General features: G+C 35.9%; 1 protein-coding gene across 2 annotated transcripts in view; it reads right to left on the bottom strand.

Annotated features, from left to right (window-relative positions):
* Window positions 1-17,995, bottom strand: part of Polr2b (RNA polymerase II subunit B) — a 46,257-nt gene that overhangs the window by 21,705 nt on the left and 6,557 nt on the right. The window contains exons 3-10 of one of the 2 annotated variants that reach the window (XM_005320035.5): window positions 13,606-13,756; window positions 10,588-10,700; window positions 10,251-10,470; window positions 9,812-9,970; window positions 7,435-7,599; window positions 2,867-3,063; window positions 2,611-2,730; window positions 1,516-1,702 (exon numbers count right to left, since the gene is read on the bottom strand). In XM_005320035.5, the coding sequence (XP_005320092.1) occupies window positions 1,516-1,702; window positions 2,611-2,730; window positions 2,867-3,063; window positions 7,435-7,599; window positions 9,812-9,970; window positions 10,251-10,470; window positions 10,588-10,700; window positions 13,606-13,756 (1,312 nt within the window). The remainder of the gene's footprint in view (window positions 1-1,515; window positions 1,703-2,610; window positions 2,731-2,866; window positions 3,064-7,434; window positions 7,600-9,811; window positions 9,971-10,250; window positions 10,471-10,587; window positions 10,701-13,605; window positions 13,757-17,995) is intronic. The other variant, XM_040292374.2, reaches the window with a different exon arrangement.

Genomic DNA, 17,995 nt, shown 5'->3' with positions numbered 1-17,995 from the left:
CATCAGAGGGCCCAATAACAATTCACTGAACTGACTTTGCAGCGTGGCATCTTTTATCATACTAAAGCTCAGAGTATAGGAGCTATATATAAATGAATATTACTCTGCTAAATGCTGATGAACTCCCTGAGAGTTGGTTTGGAGTCTCATTCAAGTTGTGAACCCAACATCAAAAACATCAAGTATAACCAAAAAATCCTTAATGAATTAAAAAGAACTAAAAATTTAACTTTGCTATCAGCTGTATCCTAGAATTTCACATAGCATCTAGGGCTTAGGAACTTGAATTTGCTATCTGGATGCCAAATCAATCAGGTAATAACAATATTGGCTAGTATTTTTGTTTTTTGTTATTTTTTAAGATTTTGAAACTAGCAATTTTATTTTTTTTTGCTACATTTCTTGCCTGATTTCATTATTCATAGTCTTGCTTCTTTATAAATATTTTAAACTTTGACAATATTGGCTAGTTTTAAAGAGAATGGGGAGATCCACCTCAAAAGCCCATAAAGCCCATAAATACATCACAGGTTTAAAATCTCACAGGAAAAGACAATAAATATGGCATCATGGTGCAGGCCTATAACTGCAGCAACTTGGGAGGCTGAGACATGAGGTTCTCAAGTTCGAGGCCAGCCTTGGCAATTTCACAAAACCCTGTCTCAAAATAAAAAAGGGTGCTGGGTGCAGTTGCACATGTCTGTAATCATAGGGACTTGGGAGGCTGAGGCAGGGGGATCCCACACTCCAGACCAGCCTCCTCAATGTAGCATGGCCATATCTCAAAAAAAAAAAAAAAAAAACAAATAAATAAATAAAAAGTGCTTGGAATATAGCTCATCTATGAGCTCTATCTCCAGTTAGCAAAAAAAAAAAAAAAAGTTAAGCAAATATAAAAAATTATTTAAAAAATAAAAATGTCAGGCTGGGGCATTTTTATTTTTTTAAAATAAATGGTAGAGTGCTTGACTTGCACATGTGAGGCACTGAGTTCTATCCTCAGCACCACAGGAAAATAACAATAAAAGATTTCAGAAAATAATAATAAAAATAAAAATACCTAATGAGCCTTTTAAAAGCTTTTCCCTAATATTCCACCTGAGATTAGTTACTGCATTCACATTAAAAACTCAGAAGTATCATGCATTTTCTAACAAATGAAGGGAATATCTACTTATTCTCTGGATTAACTTCTAAAATGGAACTTTTAATTATTTTTATATTTTGGAGTTTTTTAAATACATAAAGACTTTGCTAACACATACTGTCTGACTTCCCGTGTAGCCACTCTTATTAACTATCTTGAGTTTCTAAACTATAAGCCAAAAACTTAAGTTCCTCTTTGTTATGCTAATAGTTAATTTTAAAAATTTATTTGCATAATTTAAAACCCCCAGTGATTTCAATTTGAGAACAAAATAAAAAGCAAAATAACCTGCATTAAATAAATTAAAGAAACTACTAGTCCTATAACACTTTTCCTATGAATCCTACAGTCATAGTTGATACCCTTACCTGAGATACTCCAGCTCTGGCTTGATGAGCTTTCTTTTGGTCACCCCAGTTTCCAGTAGCTAAAGAATATTTTAAGCCATCAGATATTATCCGTGTTTTAATCGCCAACTCCAAGTTAAAGTCCTTTCCTCGATCAATAAACTTCTGTGCATAGATTCGTACTTCTTTCAGTAAATTCTTAAACATACTGCCAAATAAAATGGTATTGTTTTAAACATGTAAATGTCCACAAAATGCACTCTTAATAAAGATAATACTGCCCACAAGGGGGCAAAAATAATTGTGGCAGGGCACACATACAAAAAAACAAAACAAAAAAACCCACACATATAGTATATATTCATATGTGGCAGACAAAGCAAATAGGAAAATGTGCCAAAATAGTATTATGGGACAATAATATAAAAGGCTGAAAAACACTAAACTATAACACACAAAAGTGCAAAATACTAATGTTAATAAAAAGTAAAATTTAAACCAGGTATGGTGGTGCATGCCTGTAATCCCACCAACCTGGGAGGCTAATACAGGAGGATCACAAATTCAAGGCCAACCTCAGCAATTTAACAAGGCTCTGAGCAACCTAGTGAGACTGTCTCAAAATTAAAATGGCTGGGGATAAAGCTCAATGGTAAATATCCCCTGGGTTTAATACCTACCTAGTGCAAAAAAAAAAAAAAAAAAAGCAGCAGCAGCAGTTGGGCAGTCACCCACACCTGTAATCCCAGTAGCTCTGGAGGCTGAAGTAAGAGGATCACAAGTTCAAGGCCAGCCTCCGTAACTACCAAGATAAAAATAAAAAGAACTAGGGATGTAGTTCAGTAGTAAAGTGACCCTGAATTTCAATCCTCAGTATAAAAAAATTATAATAAAAATAAACAAACCTAAACAAGAAATACACTCACTGTGCTCACAAATATCATTCCCAGACATGAACTTAACTAAATCTGAGCAAGTAGCGAAGAGAACATAGAAAACACAGAAGTATATAATACAATACCAAGATGGCTTAGCAACTCCAGTCTAAGATTAGTCTTAGATTGACTAATCTACAGTCAATCTCCCTACTCAGAGTATAGGAGCTATATATCTTACCCTCTAAATAAGAACGCAAGTAGTGGCCCAGCAAGATCCAATCTTTTGTTTCCATAGTGATCTCTGTCATCTAGTTCTCTTCTACCCAAAGCTGCCAGAAGTAACCTATGAACCATATATCTAAAAACAAAAAAAAAAAGTGAAAAACACTTGGTTTTGGTTTTTTCCCCAAAATATTTACATCATTCTTTACAATTTTAGCTTTAAGAAAAACACTATCTTGGTATAGAACTTAAAACAATAAAATTTAACATACCCCAAGAAATATGCTTTTTTGGTCTCACAAAAATCACTAACACCAACATGAGGAAGCATTTCTTTTTGTAAAACTTCTTTTGCATACTTAATTCTTTTCTCTTTAGTAACGCCAGGCTTTGCTCCTCTTGAACCAATGAAATTTAATGCAACATTCTGTTCTTGAATGACAAAAGCTTCATCAAGAGAAGGTTTGACCTGTCAAATAATTCATATAAAAATTATTTTCAAATTCATATTTTCACCTCAAAATGAGTCAGCTGTCATTTAACTTAATAACATGCCAAATATTCCTATAAACCTAATTAAATACATATGTGTTTTTAGAAAATCAAGGAATTATAAAATCTTAGAACTAGAAGAACCACCTCAAAGATCTAGAGATCTCAAACAAAATCCATTCATCAGTACAGGCAATTTTACTTTCTAGAAAAATAAAAATACAAATAATTCCGCTATAAAAAGAATAATGTGGGTTTTTTTGTTTTGCTTTTACAGTTTAATAATCAATGGCAAATAATAATAATAATAATAAAAGTTCCTTCCAGATATCAAAAATATTTAAAGAAGTTCTGAATCCAATAAAAATTTACTGAGCTACAAATAAATAAACGTGTCGGGCTGGGGATGTGGCTCAAGTGGTAGCACGCTCGCCTGTCATGCGTGCGGCCCGGGTTCGATCCTCAGCACCACATACAAACAAAGATATTGTGTCCGCCGAAAACTAGAAAATAAATATTAAAAAAAAATTTTAAAAAATAAATAAATAAATAAATAAATAAATAAATGTGTCAACTGTTTTCAATCTTGGTATTAATCACAAGTATTGGGATTGAACCCAAAGACCTCACATATGCTAGGTAAGTGTTCTACCTGTGCCTAAATTGAATCTAATCATGAAGAAATATGTCAATTCCAAATGAGGGCAATTCTATATTAAAAAAAAAAAATGGCCTAGGGCTAGGGTTATGGCCCAATGGCAGAGCGCTTGCCTGCACGTGTGAGGCACTAGGTTCGATCCTCAGACCACATAAAAATAAAAGTATTGTGTCTATCTACAAATTAAAAAACAAAAACAAAAAAAATTTTTAAATGGCCTACCTTCTCTTCACATTTAAGTGTTCTAAAAGACAGAGAGGGGGCTGGGGATGTGACTCAAGCGGTAGCGTGCTCGTCTGGCATTCGCCTGGCCCGGGTTCAATCCTCAGCACCACATTCAAAGATGTTGTGCCCGCCAAAAACTAAAAAATAAATATTAAAATTCTCTCTCTCTCTCTCTCTCTCCTCTCTCATTCTCTCTTTAAAAAAAAAAAAAAAAAAAAAAAGAGAAAAGACAGAGAGGGCTAGTGTGGTGGCTCAGTGGAAGAGCACTTGCCTAGCCTATGTGAGGCACTGAGTTCAATTCTCAGCACCGCATATTAATAAATAAAATAAAGGTCCATTGACAACTAAAATAAAGGTCAATTGACAACAAAAAAATATTGTAAAAAAAAAAAAAGACAAAGAGAGGCGGACGAAAATTTAAGAGAGACATAGAAAAACAAAATGCAAAAGGGCACAGTGATCCATGCATGTCATCCCAGCAACTGGGGAGACTGATGCAGGAGGATCACAAGTTCAAGCCCAGCCTTAATAACTTATCGAGGCCCTCAGCAACTTAGTAAGATTCTATCTCAAAATAAAAAATAAAAAGGGCTGGGGATATAGCTCAGTAGTAAAGCACCCTGGATTAAATCCCTAGTACCAAAACAAATAAACAAAACAATACAATGAATGATCCTGAATTAGATTCTGAACTAAGAAAAAAAAATGCTACTAAGGATATTATCGGGGCTGGGGTTTTGGCTCAGCAGTAGAGTGTTTGCCTACCACATGCAAGGCTCTGGATTCGATCCTCAGCACCACATAAAAATAAATAGATAAAATAAAGGTATTGTGTCCAACTACACTAAAAAAAAAAAAATTTTAAAAGAAGATATTATTGGAGCTGGTGGGGCACCTTGTAATACCAATGTCTCATGAGGCTGAGGCAGGAGGATTCCATTTTTCAGGCCATCCTGGGCAACTTCACAAGACTGTCTCAAAATATAAAAAACAAATATGGGAATTCGGGATATGGCTCAGTGGTAGAACACTTGCCTAACATGCTCAAGGCCCTGAGTTTGATCCCTAGCACTGCATACGTGCATGCACATATACACACACACAAATGGGGCTTTGGCTCAGTGATACAATGCCCCTAAGTTCAATTCCCAGTACAAGAGGGAAAAAACAAGATATTATGGGAACAATTAGTAAATATCTAAGATTTCATTTCACCCCAGTCAGAATGGCATCATCAAGAATAGAGGCAACACATCATGTACAACCAAAAAAATGAAAAGTTGTGCTGCAATTGTGTACAAAATGCATTCTGTTGTCATATATACCTAATTAAAATAAATAAATTAACTTGAAAGAAAAAGAAAAAGAATAAGTTTTGGCGAAGATGTGGGGGAAAAGGTACATTCATACACTGCTGATGGGACTGAAAATTGGTGCAACCACTATGGAAAGCAGTATGGAGATTCCTCAGAAAACTTGGAAGAGAACCACCATTTGATCCAAACATCCCACTCCTTGGTTTATACCCAAACGACTTAAAATCAGCATACTACAGTGATGCAGCCACTTCAATGCTTATTGCAGCTCAATTCACCATAGCTAAACTATGGAACCAACCTAGGTGTCCTTCAATAGATGAATGGAAAAGAAAATGTGGTATATATATCCAATCAAATATTATTCAGCTTTAAAGAAGAATGAAATTATGGCATTTGCCATAAATGGATGGAGTTGGAGAATATCATGCTAAGCAAAATAAGCTAATCCCCAAAAAACAAAGCCCAATGTTTTATCTGATATGCAGATGTAATTCACAGTGGGCGGGGGCAGTAGGGAATAATAAAATTACCTTAGATTAGGTAGAGGGGACTGAAGGGAGGCAAGGGGAGGAGATATAGGGATAAGAAGGATAGTAGAATGAAACGAACATTATTACCTCATGTATGACTGCATGACTAATGTGATTCTACAACATGCACAATCAGAAAAAATGAGAAATCATCCATGTATAATATATCAAATGCAGAAATGCATTCTACTGTCATATATAAAACAAATATAAAATTTATAAAAAGATCTACATATTAATAGTATTACATCTACATTAAATTTCTTGATTTTAGTAATTATACTATGATTATGTAAGTGAACACCTTGGTTCGTAGGAAATAGACATTGAAGTGTTAGGAGTAAAGATGCATTAATGCCTGTTAACTTACTCTCAACTGATTCAGAAAAAAAAAAGTAATGTAAATACATAAACAGAACAATAAAGAAAATGTGGTCAAGTTAACAACTGAATCTGAGTGAAGAATACACTAAGTTCTCAGTACTATTCTAGCAATTTTTCTATAAGTTAGAAATTCCTGCAAAACAAAAAAAGTGGGATTTTTTCCCTCAAAATAAGTTTTTTTTAAAGGTATCAACTATTCATTTTTCCTTTTTACTAAATTACACAAGTGTGCTTTTATAATTTTCTTTACTGCTTTCTTCATGGGGCTGCCATTGAACTTTTGACTGTCTCTACTCTTCATGTCTATTTTATACTGAACTGTCAGGAGAGAGGCCTAGACAGGAAAGGTGATTTTCACTACATGAGATTTGTTTTTTTGTTGTTGCTGTTGTTTTTGTTTTGATTTTTTTTTTAATTTATTTTTTAGTTTTAGGTGGACACAACATCTTTATTTTATTTTGTGGTGCTAAGGATTGAACCCAGCACTCCGTGCATGCTAGGCAAGCACTCTACCACTGAGCCACAACCCCAGCCCTATACATGAGATTTGTAATAGCCAAAAAAATACTTCTCACTACAGCTTTCTGCTGTTTGGGGGTTTTGGAACCCGGGATGAAATCCAGGGGTGCTTAACCACTGGGCCACATCCCCACCCTTTTTTTTTTTTTTTTTTTAGAGAGAGAGAGAGAGAGAGAGAGAGAGAGAGAGAGAGAGAGAGAGAGAGAGAGAGAGAAGAGAGAGAGAGAGAGAGAATTTTAATGTTTATTTTTAAGTTATCGGCGGACACAACATCTTTGTCTGTATGTGATGCTGAGGATCGACCCGGGCCGCACACATGCCAGGCAAGCACGCTACCGCTTGAGCCACATCCCCAGCCCCCCCACCCTTTTTAAAAAAAATCTTTTTCTATGTTTTTCTAGTTGTAGTTGGACACAATAGCTTTATTTTATTTATCTATTTATATGTGGTGCTGAGGATCAAAAGCAGCACCTCACACGTGCTAGGTGAGGGCTCCATGGCAGAACCACAACTCCAGCTCCCCCACTCTTTTTTATATTTTATTTAAAGACAGGGTCTGAGTTGCTAAGTGCCTCACTAAATTGCTGAGGCTGGCTTTGAACTCATGATCCTCCTGCCTCAGCCTCCCAAGTCACTTGGATTACGAACATTCGCCACCACACCTGGCTTGAATTTTTATCAGATACTATGAATACATTCTGTTTTCACATTACCATTTCCATCATTTCTGGATCTTCAAAATCATAAATAATATGTTCTAGGATATCTCTATCAGACACAAAACCTAATGCTCTAAACACAATAATGATGGGAACTTCTTGCTTGATATACGGTAGAGTTGCCACGATGCGCTGACCAATAGCACTCTTTTTTGCACCCTAGAAAAATAAAACACTATTAGAACACAAATATACAAGAGCTCAGAAATAAAAAAGCACCCAAAAAAACATTTAAATTTCAGCTACTCAGAAAGCTGAGGCAGAAAGTTTATAAGTTTGAGGCCAGCCCTAGCAAAGTCCAGACCAGTCTCAGCAACTTAGTGAAACCCTGTCTCAAAATCAAAAATAAAAAGTGGTAAGCTCAGTGGTAAAGCATCTCAGAGTTCAATCCTCAGTACCACCAAAAAATAAAAAAATGGAGACAGCAAGCAAACCATTTACTTTCATGTATTTCAAAAAAAACCATGCCTCCCCATAATCTGAGGACCTCCTATGACTGCTTTCCAAAACTACTGAAATAAGTTGACTAATTTTATGGACAGCCTGGTCATTTAAACCATATAGAACTTCCATTATCTTCCGCCAGCCTGTCAAGATTCCCTAAGAATTAACCAAATACCACATTTGGAAATGATACTTTGGCTGCCAAAGAATATAAATACAACTGATACCTTTCTGTCCCCTCCATCTTGGGGTCTGGGGAGGACTTTGGAAGAAAGAAAAAGACGAGGGGTAAAAGCACGGACATGAATAAACAAATACAGAAAAGGCTAAGTACAGAATAAAAGCTAAATATTAGATCAGAGTTGATCTGTGAGGTATCTCCTTATTTGAATAATGCTTCAAAATTAACAAACAGCCTCTTACATTTAAGCTTCTTATTTCCAGCTTCTTCCTCTTTAATTTTATGCACATACAAAAACAAAGTAAGTGATTAGCCTACACTGGCATACCTGGCTGCTTGGTTTAGTCATACTTCTCCACTTTAAATTCACCTTACCTTCTCTTGGCCTCACAACCCTACATTTTGTCCAGAGTTGCCAACATAATATCCTTAATAAATTTTATTCATATCTTGGTCCTCTCCAAAATCCTAGCCAATTATTCCCAAAAGAATGTACATGACAATCACCTGAGGACCTTTTTCCAACTACTTATACCTAGCCCCTATTCCACCACTGCCACGATCCCCATAATTTGGTCAAGGGGTGGGGGTGTCAAATCCTTTATTCAGAGTCTTAAGATTATTGATGTGAACTTTTAATTAAGAACCACTAATTCAAATTATCTACTCATCAACTGCTATTCAATCTATTCCATTCAGCTCGGGCAAAGGCTGTCTTTTAGTCTAACATGGCAGCACATGCCCACAATCTTAGCGGGTGAGAAGAGAGCAAGTCTGAGGCTTGTCTTGGCAACTTAGCAAGACTGTCTCAAAATAAAAAAGAGCAGGGATATGAAATGCACAAAACTATGTTATATGAATTTATGAATAAGTCAAAATGAACTTCACTATATGTATAACTATAATGCACTAATATAACTTTAAATTAAAAAAAAGAAAGAAAAGAAAGAAAGAAAAAAACTGGGCATGTAGCTAATAGTAGAGCATTCCTGGGTACATTCCCAAGTACCACAAAGAAAATCAAAAATTTATGATAGGATGCTGCTTCTCTAAGTAAGTTATAAAAGACTGGTTCCATCTTGCTTTTACTCTCTAGGTCTTCTGCCAGTCCCTCTTCCCCATACCGAGGATTACGTGGGAGGTCTACCACATCGTTAGCACCACCCCTTTCTTTCTTTTTTTTTTTTTTTTTTTTTGAGACAAGGTCTTGCTAAGTTTCTCAGGCTGGCCTCAAATTTATGATCTTCCTGCCTCAGCCTCCGAAGCTGATGGAATTACACACAAATGCCTAGTTCTATGGCTTTTTGTGCTTGCTCGCTGTGAAGAAGAAAGTTTTCTTATTGTAAGCTACTGAATGGAGAGGCCCACATGACAAGAAACTGAGAAAAGCTTCTGACCAATAGCCAGCAAAGACCTGAAACTGTACAATGGCCAGTAAAGAACTGCATCCTATCAACAATTATGTGACTAAGCTTTGAAATGTCTGTAGCCTAGGCAAATACCTAATGAGAGAGACTCAGCCAGAAGACCCAGTTAAGCGGCACCCAGATTCCTGACCCACAGATACTACATGATGATAAGTGTTGCTGCTGGAGGAATCTGTTACATGACAATAATAATAATATCTAACATGTAACACCAATATGTTCCCGAGAAGCTTTTTTTGACTAAGAATTCCATCTGATAAATTATGAAACAAGGCACAAAGGAATAAACAAAAACAACACATCATATCCCAGACCTTACCTGCCCTCCTCTTGCCAGCATGCTAACCCATATAGTACTGGTAGGTCGGGAAGAATTCTCCAGACATGACCTACACTCTCCTGTGTAGGCATATTTAGAATCCTTTTTGGCAAACACATAAACTGTGTTTGTTGCCATTTTCTCTTGGGCAATCAGAACCTATATGGGCAATAAGGAAGTTACAACCATGAAACCCAAAAGGTCATTGACGTATGAAAAGTAAAATGTGCACCTTAATTTAACTTGATCATAAAGGCTCACAGAGAAACATCAATTCTTGAACTTTACAAACTCCATTTTGCAAAAATGCATCATAAAAATATATCATTTTAACCTCTACTTTCTGGTTACCTTGTATGAAAGTCTACTTTTTAATTTCAACTTTAATGATTTAAATTTAACTATCATTTTGTAATGTTTTAAAATAATGTTACTGTACCTTTTCAGATCCATTAATAATAAAATAGCCACCAGGATCCAAAGGGCATTCATTTAACTCACAAAGATCACGATCTGTTAAGCCATTCAATAGGCAGTAAGTTGAACGCAACATAATTGGAATTTTTCCTATAAAAGTTTTCTGATGCTGAGTCTGAAGTTGTTCTTCACCTTCTTTAATGACTGTTTTTGTTATGTCAACATAAAGTGGAGCAGAATACCTTTGAAAATAGAAATGGGTCACAGCTGAGCAATAGTAAGGTATTTGCTAAAATGCAAATCAGTAACTGGTTTCTATTTCAGTATCAATTGATTACAAGGAAAAAAATCTTTCTTACGTGAGATTTCTTAATCTGGCCTCATTTGGCATCATTGGTGAAGGAGCACCATCTCTTTCCCAATGGGTAGGCTTGGAGAGGTAAATTTGTTCAAACTTTAACAAATACCTTGGCTGAAATTAAACAAGAAACATGAAAAAGGTAAATAATTTTTCCCATAAACATTTTAATTATTCCATTTTAACTGACATTAATATTTTAAGTAAAATTAGCTCTTCAAACTGGCAAAATTAATCTATTTTATTGATATGAGGACTCTTCAAAGTTAACAAACTATATATATACAGTTTTATACCTAATTGCTTTCTTAAGGCAGAAAAAAAATGATTTAATATGCCATAGGTAAATAAAAAGTATACACAGGTTTTTTTGACTAATATAAACTAGTATGAATTTTATTAATGACCTATACAGTTTCATACCCTCTCTTTGGTTAGGATCAAAAGTACAAAATGACCAGAGAACAAAAATAAATTGACATTTTGAATGGTGTTCAAATCTAATCAATAGAATATTAGAAAAAAATAAATCTAACTCTTCCATTAAACATACCTTAAAAAAAAAAAAAAAGCCGGGCACAGTGGAGACAGAAGGATGGCAGCCTTAGCAACTTAGCAGGACCCTGTCTCAAATTTTTTTAAATTTTTTAAAAGCCTGGGGATATAGCTCAGTGGTAAAGCACGCCTGGGTTAACTCCCCAGTACACACACACACACACACACACACACCAAAAAAATCTTAATCATTCTCATTCTATATAAAGTATTGAGCACTTCCAATCCTGGCTGACTAAGCTCAGTCAACAACAAAATACAAACAAAAAGGTTCTCTTGGGCTAGGGTTGTAGCTTAATGGTAGAGCGCTTGCCTCACATGTGTGAGGGCCCTGGGTTCGGTCCCCAGCACCACATAAAAATAAACAAATAAAATAAAGATGTTATGTCCATTTACAACTAAAAATTAAAAAATTATTTTAAAAAAGTTCTCATTTAACATCTGCTGCCTAATTAAACAAGATCCAAGAATATAATTTTTCAGAGAAAAGCAGATAATGGATTTCTCTCTACATCAAATCTCATAGAAGATGGGACTAAGCAGACACTTTCCTAAGGAAAAATTACTGATTCTCAAGGCTTACAAGCTAGAATAGGTAAAGGGAAAAAAGAATTGGCAGGAGTATTGAACCAAGGGGAAGAAACCCTCCATCCATCACTCCTATTATCACTCTAGTTTAGGAAAACATCTTAGACTATTCTAAGATTTTCATTTGCTTCCAGCCTCTTTCCCTTCTAAGTAAATACCATTTCCAAAGTGACCTTTCTTAAGTTATAACACTTTATGAATATTCTCTGACAACCTTTCAACAATCCCTCATATCATCCAAAACCTCTGATGACTCCATCTTATCTTCCAATAAGATCAAAAACAGAAACTGTACTATGCAGTAGTACACACCTGTGATCCCAGCTACTTGAGAAGCTGAGGCAGAAAGACTACCTGGGCAACTCACTAAGGCCCTATCTCAAAATGAAATTAAAAAGGACTGGGAATATAGCTCAGTGGTAGAGGACTTGCCTCACCACAGATGAGGCCATGGGTTCAATCCCCAGTATGATTGGGGGAGAGAATAAACTAAAATTCATAGGTGTTTTTTTTTTAATATATTTTAGTTGTTGATGGACCTTTATTTTATTTATTTTTATATGGTGCTGAGAATCGAACCCAGTGCCTCATGCATGCTAGGCAAGCACTCTACCACTGAGCCACAAGCCCAGCCCTAAAATTCACAGGTTGATTGCTGATCCCCATCCCCTTCACAAACTAAAGTATTTTCTTGTAGAAATGCCTCAGCATCTTTCTCCTCTGCTCTTCTTTTCTAAGCTCTGATAAGTAAGCTTTACAAATTGCTTCTACTGGCACTTTGAATGACTGAGATAAAAAAGAAACCTTATGTTCCTTTTTCCATCACAGTCCCTGAAAAGCCAATTACTTTTACTCTTAAAGCAAAATTCTGTGTAGCATGTCAAATTAGAATGGGAACAAACCAGCCCTTTAAATAAAAGCTATGGAGAAATATGACTGAAATGGCTGGAAATAACCACCTTTCGCACTAACTCACTCTATCTCACTTTGCTTTACAGTTTTCCCTGTCAATCAAAGCCCAACAGTTATCCCACAGCTGCCTCTCTACTTTCCTAAATCTGGGTCATTATTTGGTCATTATTTACTTGGTCATTATTATAAATCAGTCATTATTTAGATTTCTTTACAATGATTATGTAAAACTAAACTTATAAATTCAACAATGTTATAATTTTAACAATGCTTTAAAAATGCACATATGTGAATAAAACTTAAGTTTTGATGCTTTTTCTTTGTCTTTTGTTTGTACTTTGAGAAGGGTCTACTTATGTTACCCAAGCTGGGCTCAAACTGGAGATACTCCAGCCTCAGCCTCTGAAGTAACTAGGATCACAGAAAGGCACCCCCACACTCAGCTTGTGATTTTCCTTTTTCAAATCTCATACTGTTATAATAATGCATCCTGTGCAATTAGAAAAATATATCAAGAAAAAGTCCTCCTAACACTTTTTCTTATCTAGGTGTAATGGCACATGCCTATTAATCTTAGCTACTTGGAAGACTAAGTCAGGATGGTTACAAGTTTGAACTCAGAGCCTTGTGCATGTGAGGCAAGCACTCTACCAACCGAGTTATATTCCCCGGTCCAAGAAGTAGGATTATTTAAAACAATTATTTCTGGCTTGCTTCTCTTAGTTGTTCATCTTTGAGTCCCTTCTTCCCAACTATTAAATGCCCACCATCTGCATAAGGATTAGGATTTTTATTTACTTACAAAAACATATCTCTAGTAAGAATAAATCAGAAGTTGACTGAAGATGCTGTAAGTACACTCTAAAAATTCTTACTGACTTTTAACCTTTAAGCCAAATGCAAAAAGGGCTGAAATTTCAAAATATCATCTATCCATATAACTTTATTAGAATAACTATCTTACCGGTTCTTCAACTTCTCCACTAGCATGCTGAGCTTCAGCTTGTAGGTCAATAGGTGGAGCATCTTCCACAATTCTTTGAACAGACATCTGAATAAACTCATCAAAAGAATCCAACTGTTGTCTGACCAAGCCTTTTTCATCAAAATAAGAACTAGGAAAATATTGAAGTCCAAAATCAGTTTCAACTTGGTTTGTTTCCTAGCACATTTCTCCATTCTCATTATAATTCAATTCAAACACTCATAAGTCCAAGCCACTATATGCCAACCACTAAACAAGATATCATGAGGTACCTAAAAAAAAAATGAATAATGTCACAGCAGTAAGTATTTTATAGACAAATTTTATTCAACCTTTTTGAAACATTTCTTTTTTTTTTTTAAACATTTCTTGAAAAAAGTTTCAAAATAAAATGGAGAGTGAAAAATAATAATAAAATTTTTAAGGGCTGAGGATTTGGCTCAGTGGTAGAGTATTTGCCTGGCATGAATGAGGCCCTGGTTTCGATTTTCAGCACCACAAAAATAAATAAAAAAATATTTTGAGTAAGAGGGACCAGGGTGATATCAACAACTAAAATAGGGGCTGGAATGGTGGTACATGCCAGCAATCCCAGTGGCTTGGGAGGCTGAGGCAGGAGGATCCTGAGTTCAAAGCTAGCCTCAGCAACTCAGTGAGGTCCTAAGCAACTTAGAGAGACCCTGTCTCTAAATAAAATACAAAAAAGGGCCGGGGATGTGGTTCAGTGGTTAGGCGCCCCTGGGTTCAGTCCCCAGTACTAAAACAAAAAATTAAAATAAGGAATATGTGAGACATTAATTTTAGGTTAAAAATCATTAGTTCTGGGGTTAAGCGGTATTGCTTGATAGAATATGTGTAGAATATGTACATACAAGGTCCTGGGTTAGAACCCCAGCACTAAAACAATAACAAAAACAAAGATCATTGTTCTCTTTAGACTATGTTAGTATGTTAAATGTTAAGTCATTTAAGTGAAAATACTCAACAATGACTGGTATTAAAAATGAAGAATTCAAGAGAGATGAGTTAGTAGTATAGATAAGAGTTATTACAAGGTGAAGTCCTAGAGAAGGATGAACCTTATTGTTCACAAGGAACAGTCAGGCACTTTTTCATTAGAGGGATAGGGGAAAAAAAAAACACCTAATAAGACAGAAAGACATAAAAATGCAAGAGAAATGTCAGTAGATCACTCCCCACTACCACCCAGGAAAGCTGCACAGAGAGGCTAGAGAACTCTGAGATGGAGCATAACCCTAAGAACTGGATTGCCTCATCATCCCTCAGAAGAAGTACTCCACCACCAACTCCCCCGCCTTGTAACCCCGCCTTAGCCTCTACTCCCCTCTTCCTAGTAATTCTTTACTGATTCTCTTGGCTCCACACATGAATTTTCTGATATGACAGCTCAACTAATCACCAGTCTCCCACTGTGGCATCATCAAATCACCTCACAGGTCATTGGCAGGCCTACAAAATGGGTGCCTTTGTAACAAGGTCTCAGCCTGATCCAATCAATTATGACCACCAATATTAAAAGTTAGGTCCTATGGTAGAGAATAAAGCATACAACCACCCTGTATAAAGCAACCTGAAGAATTACTCGGGCATTTTCTATTCACTTTTTTTTTTTTTAAAGAGAGAGAGAGAGAGAAGGGAGAGAGAGAATTTTAATATTTATTTATTTATTTATTTAGGTGGACACAACATCTTTCTTTGTATGTGGTGCTGAGGATCGAACCCAGACTGCATGCACGCCAGGTGAGCGCGCTACCACTTGAGCCACATCCCCAGCCCTTCTTTTCACTTTTTAAGAGAGGCTAATGATTGGGACATTTTCTTTCAGCACAGACTGTTGGGATAGCAGGACAAAGAAATTTCTCAACTATTTGGGACACCTACTGATATGTAAAAATCACATGGAAAGCATTGCCTAATATAAATAATAATGGTTGCTATGGAGAATTTAAGATAAAAAATCTTCATGAAACCACAGAAATGTTTCATTACTTCAGGACACTAATCATAACTACTTTTGCTAAAATCTTTAGAACAGTTCTTCATTAAAATGCTGTTCTGTTGGGCTGTGAATGTAGCAGTAGAGTAAACATTTGTCTAGTACATATACAGCCTTGGATTTGATCTCTAGCACCCTCCTCACCAACACACACAACAATCTTCAACTAGCCAGGTGCAGTGACATCCACCTGTAAGTCCCAACTACATGGGAGGCTGAGACAGGAGCATCACTTGAGCCCCTGGAGTTTTAGGTCAAACTAGGCAAACAGAAAGATCCCGTCTTTTTTTTTTTTTGGAGAGGGGGGATATTGGGGATTGAACTTAGGGGCACTCAATCACTAAGCCACATCCCCAGTCCTGGTTTGTATTTTATTCAGAGACAGTGTCTCACTGAGTTGCTTAGCACCTCGCTTTTGCTGAGGCTGGCTTTGAATTTGCGATCCTCCTGCCTCAGCCTCTGGAGTTGCTGGGATTATAGGCATGCACCACCACACCAGGCAAGACCCCATCTCTTTTTTATTAAAAAAAAAAAAAAAAACAAGCATAGCAGCACATGCCTATAATCCCAGCTACTCAGGAGGTTGAGTCAAGAGGCTAACCTCAGTTTGAGACTAACCTCACCACTCAGTGAGACCCTGTCTCAAAATAAAAAGGGGTGGGGTACAGCTCAGTGGTAAAGTGTTTTCCTTGTATATACAAGGACATAGGCTGAATCCCAGTACTTAAATAAAACAAAACTCACTTGATGTTAAAAAGTCAAACAAAATTCCATTTGACAATAGAAAAGTATCTACAGTCAAAAATTTTAAATGAAATAATTTATCTTTTAACAAATGATAAATGCTGTGACTATTCACAATACAGTACATTATCCTTAAGCAATCTCCTACATATATTGAAAATAAAATTTTTTGCTTAAGATAAAAATACTTTCTCTAACAAGAAAGATATTCAATTATATTCCAAATGCAAATAGCAGACTGTCAGAAACATGTATTCTTTGAAAAGGGTGTGGTAACCAAAAGAATATACACTCTGGACTGACAGGGCTTATACAAAGTAAATGTCAGTTTGCTGATCAAAGAAAAGGGTCATAAGAAATTAACATTATAACCTAAAGGAATAGTACTTAATTCAGGATGCTACTTTACCACTTAGAAGTTACATTTTTTACTACGTAAGGTTTTTGTTTATTTGTTTTGGTGTTGGGGCATCAAACCAAGGGTCTCCTGCAGGCTAGGCAAGTGCTCTACTACTGAGCTAACCCATACATAAGCTTTTTACTTAATTTAAATACATTTCAATTACACTTAAATGGGAATTCAGGTTGATATGTAACCCATTATAACTTTACCCACTTAACAATAATGTGAAAAGCTGGATGTGGTGGTGTTTGCCTGTAATTGTAGCCCTCTCAGAAAGGAGGACCCCAAATTCGAGGTCAGCCTCAAGAACTTAGTGAGGCCTGCCTCAGCAATGTAATGAGGCCCTAAGACACTTAGCTAGACCCTATCTCAAAATAAAAAATAAATAAAATGGACTGGGGATGTGGCTTAGTTAAGCGCTCCTGGGTTCAATCCCTAGCACAAAAAAAAAAAAAAAAAAGAGAAAATCATGGAATCAAGTGAACATCACAGTATGGAACAAAAGTATCTTCTGCTACATGGCACTAATAGAGAATATCATTTCTGCCAAAAGTAACTAATCTTCTAAATCTAGTTCCAAGGAAGCACCGAGGTGGGGGGGGGGCGAATATTCTATACAATAACCAGGAGGTTCAGATGTGGATCAGTGATAGGAAAAAATGCCTGCATGCATGAGGCCATAGGTTTAAACCATAGCACCACTAAAAAATAAAAATAAAAAAAAAAAAGGACAAAAAGTAATTGACCTATATGTTTAAAAACTGTCAAGGTCAAAAAAATTGAGATAGAGACAGATTGAGAAACTGTTCCAGATTAAAGGACACAGATAGAATAAGAAGCCACAAAAACAAAACACAATATGTGGTCCTAGAATGGACCCAGAATCAGATAAAGAAAAAGTTTTTAAAATTTTTCCATAAACTTCAGTAAGGACAACTAGCAAAATTTGGGCAGTCTATGACTAAAGAAAATTATTACACCAATACTGATTCAATCCCTGTGTTGTGATCATGGGAAAGATTGTTCTTATGTCTGTAACTTACAAATGTTTCAGAAAAAAAATATGTACAGAGGAAAAAGAGACCAGGAAAATGTGATATAAAGGTAACATTTACAGAATCCAGTGAAGTGCATAACTGAATTCCTTATGTGACTTTTCTTTAAGTCTAAAATACTTAAAAAATAAGTTAAGGGCTGGGGTTGTG

The sequence above is a fragment of the Ictidomys tridecemlineatus genome, chromosome 9 (assembly GCF_052094955.1).
Source record: "Ictidomys tridecemlineatus isolate mIctTri1 chromosome 9, mIctTri1.hap1, whole genome shotgun sequence".
NCBI classification, from domain to species: Eukaryota; Metazoa; Chordata; class Mammalia; order Rodentia; family Sciuridae; genus Ictidomys; species Ictidomys tridecemlineatus.
This window is presented reverse-complemented; position numbering and strand designations above follow the sequence as displayed.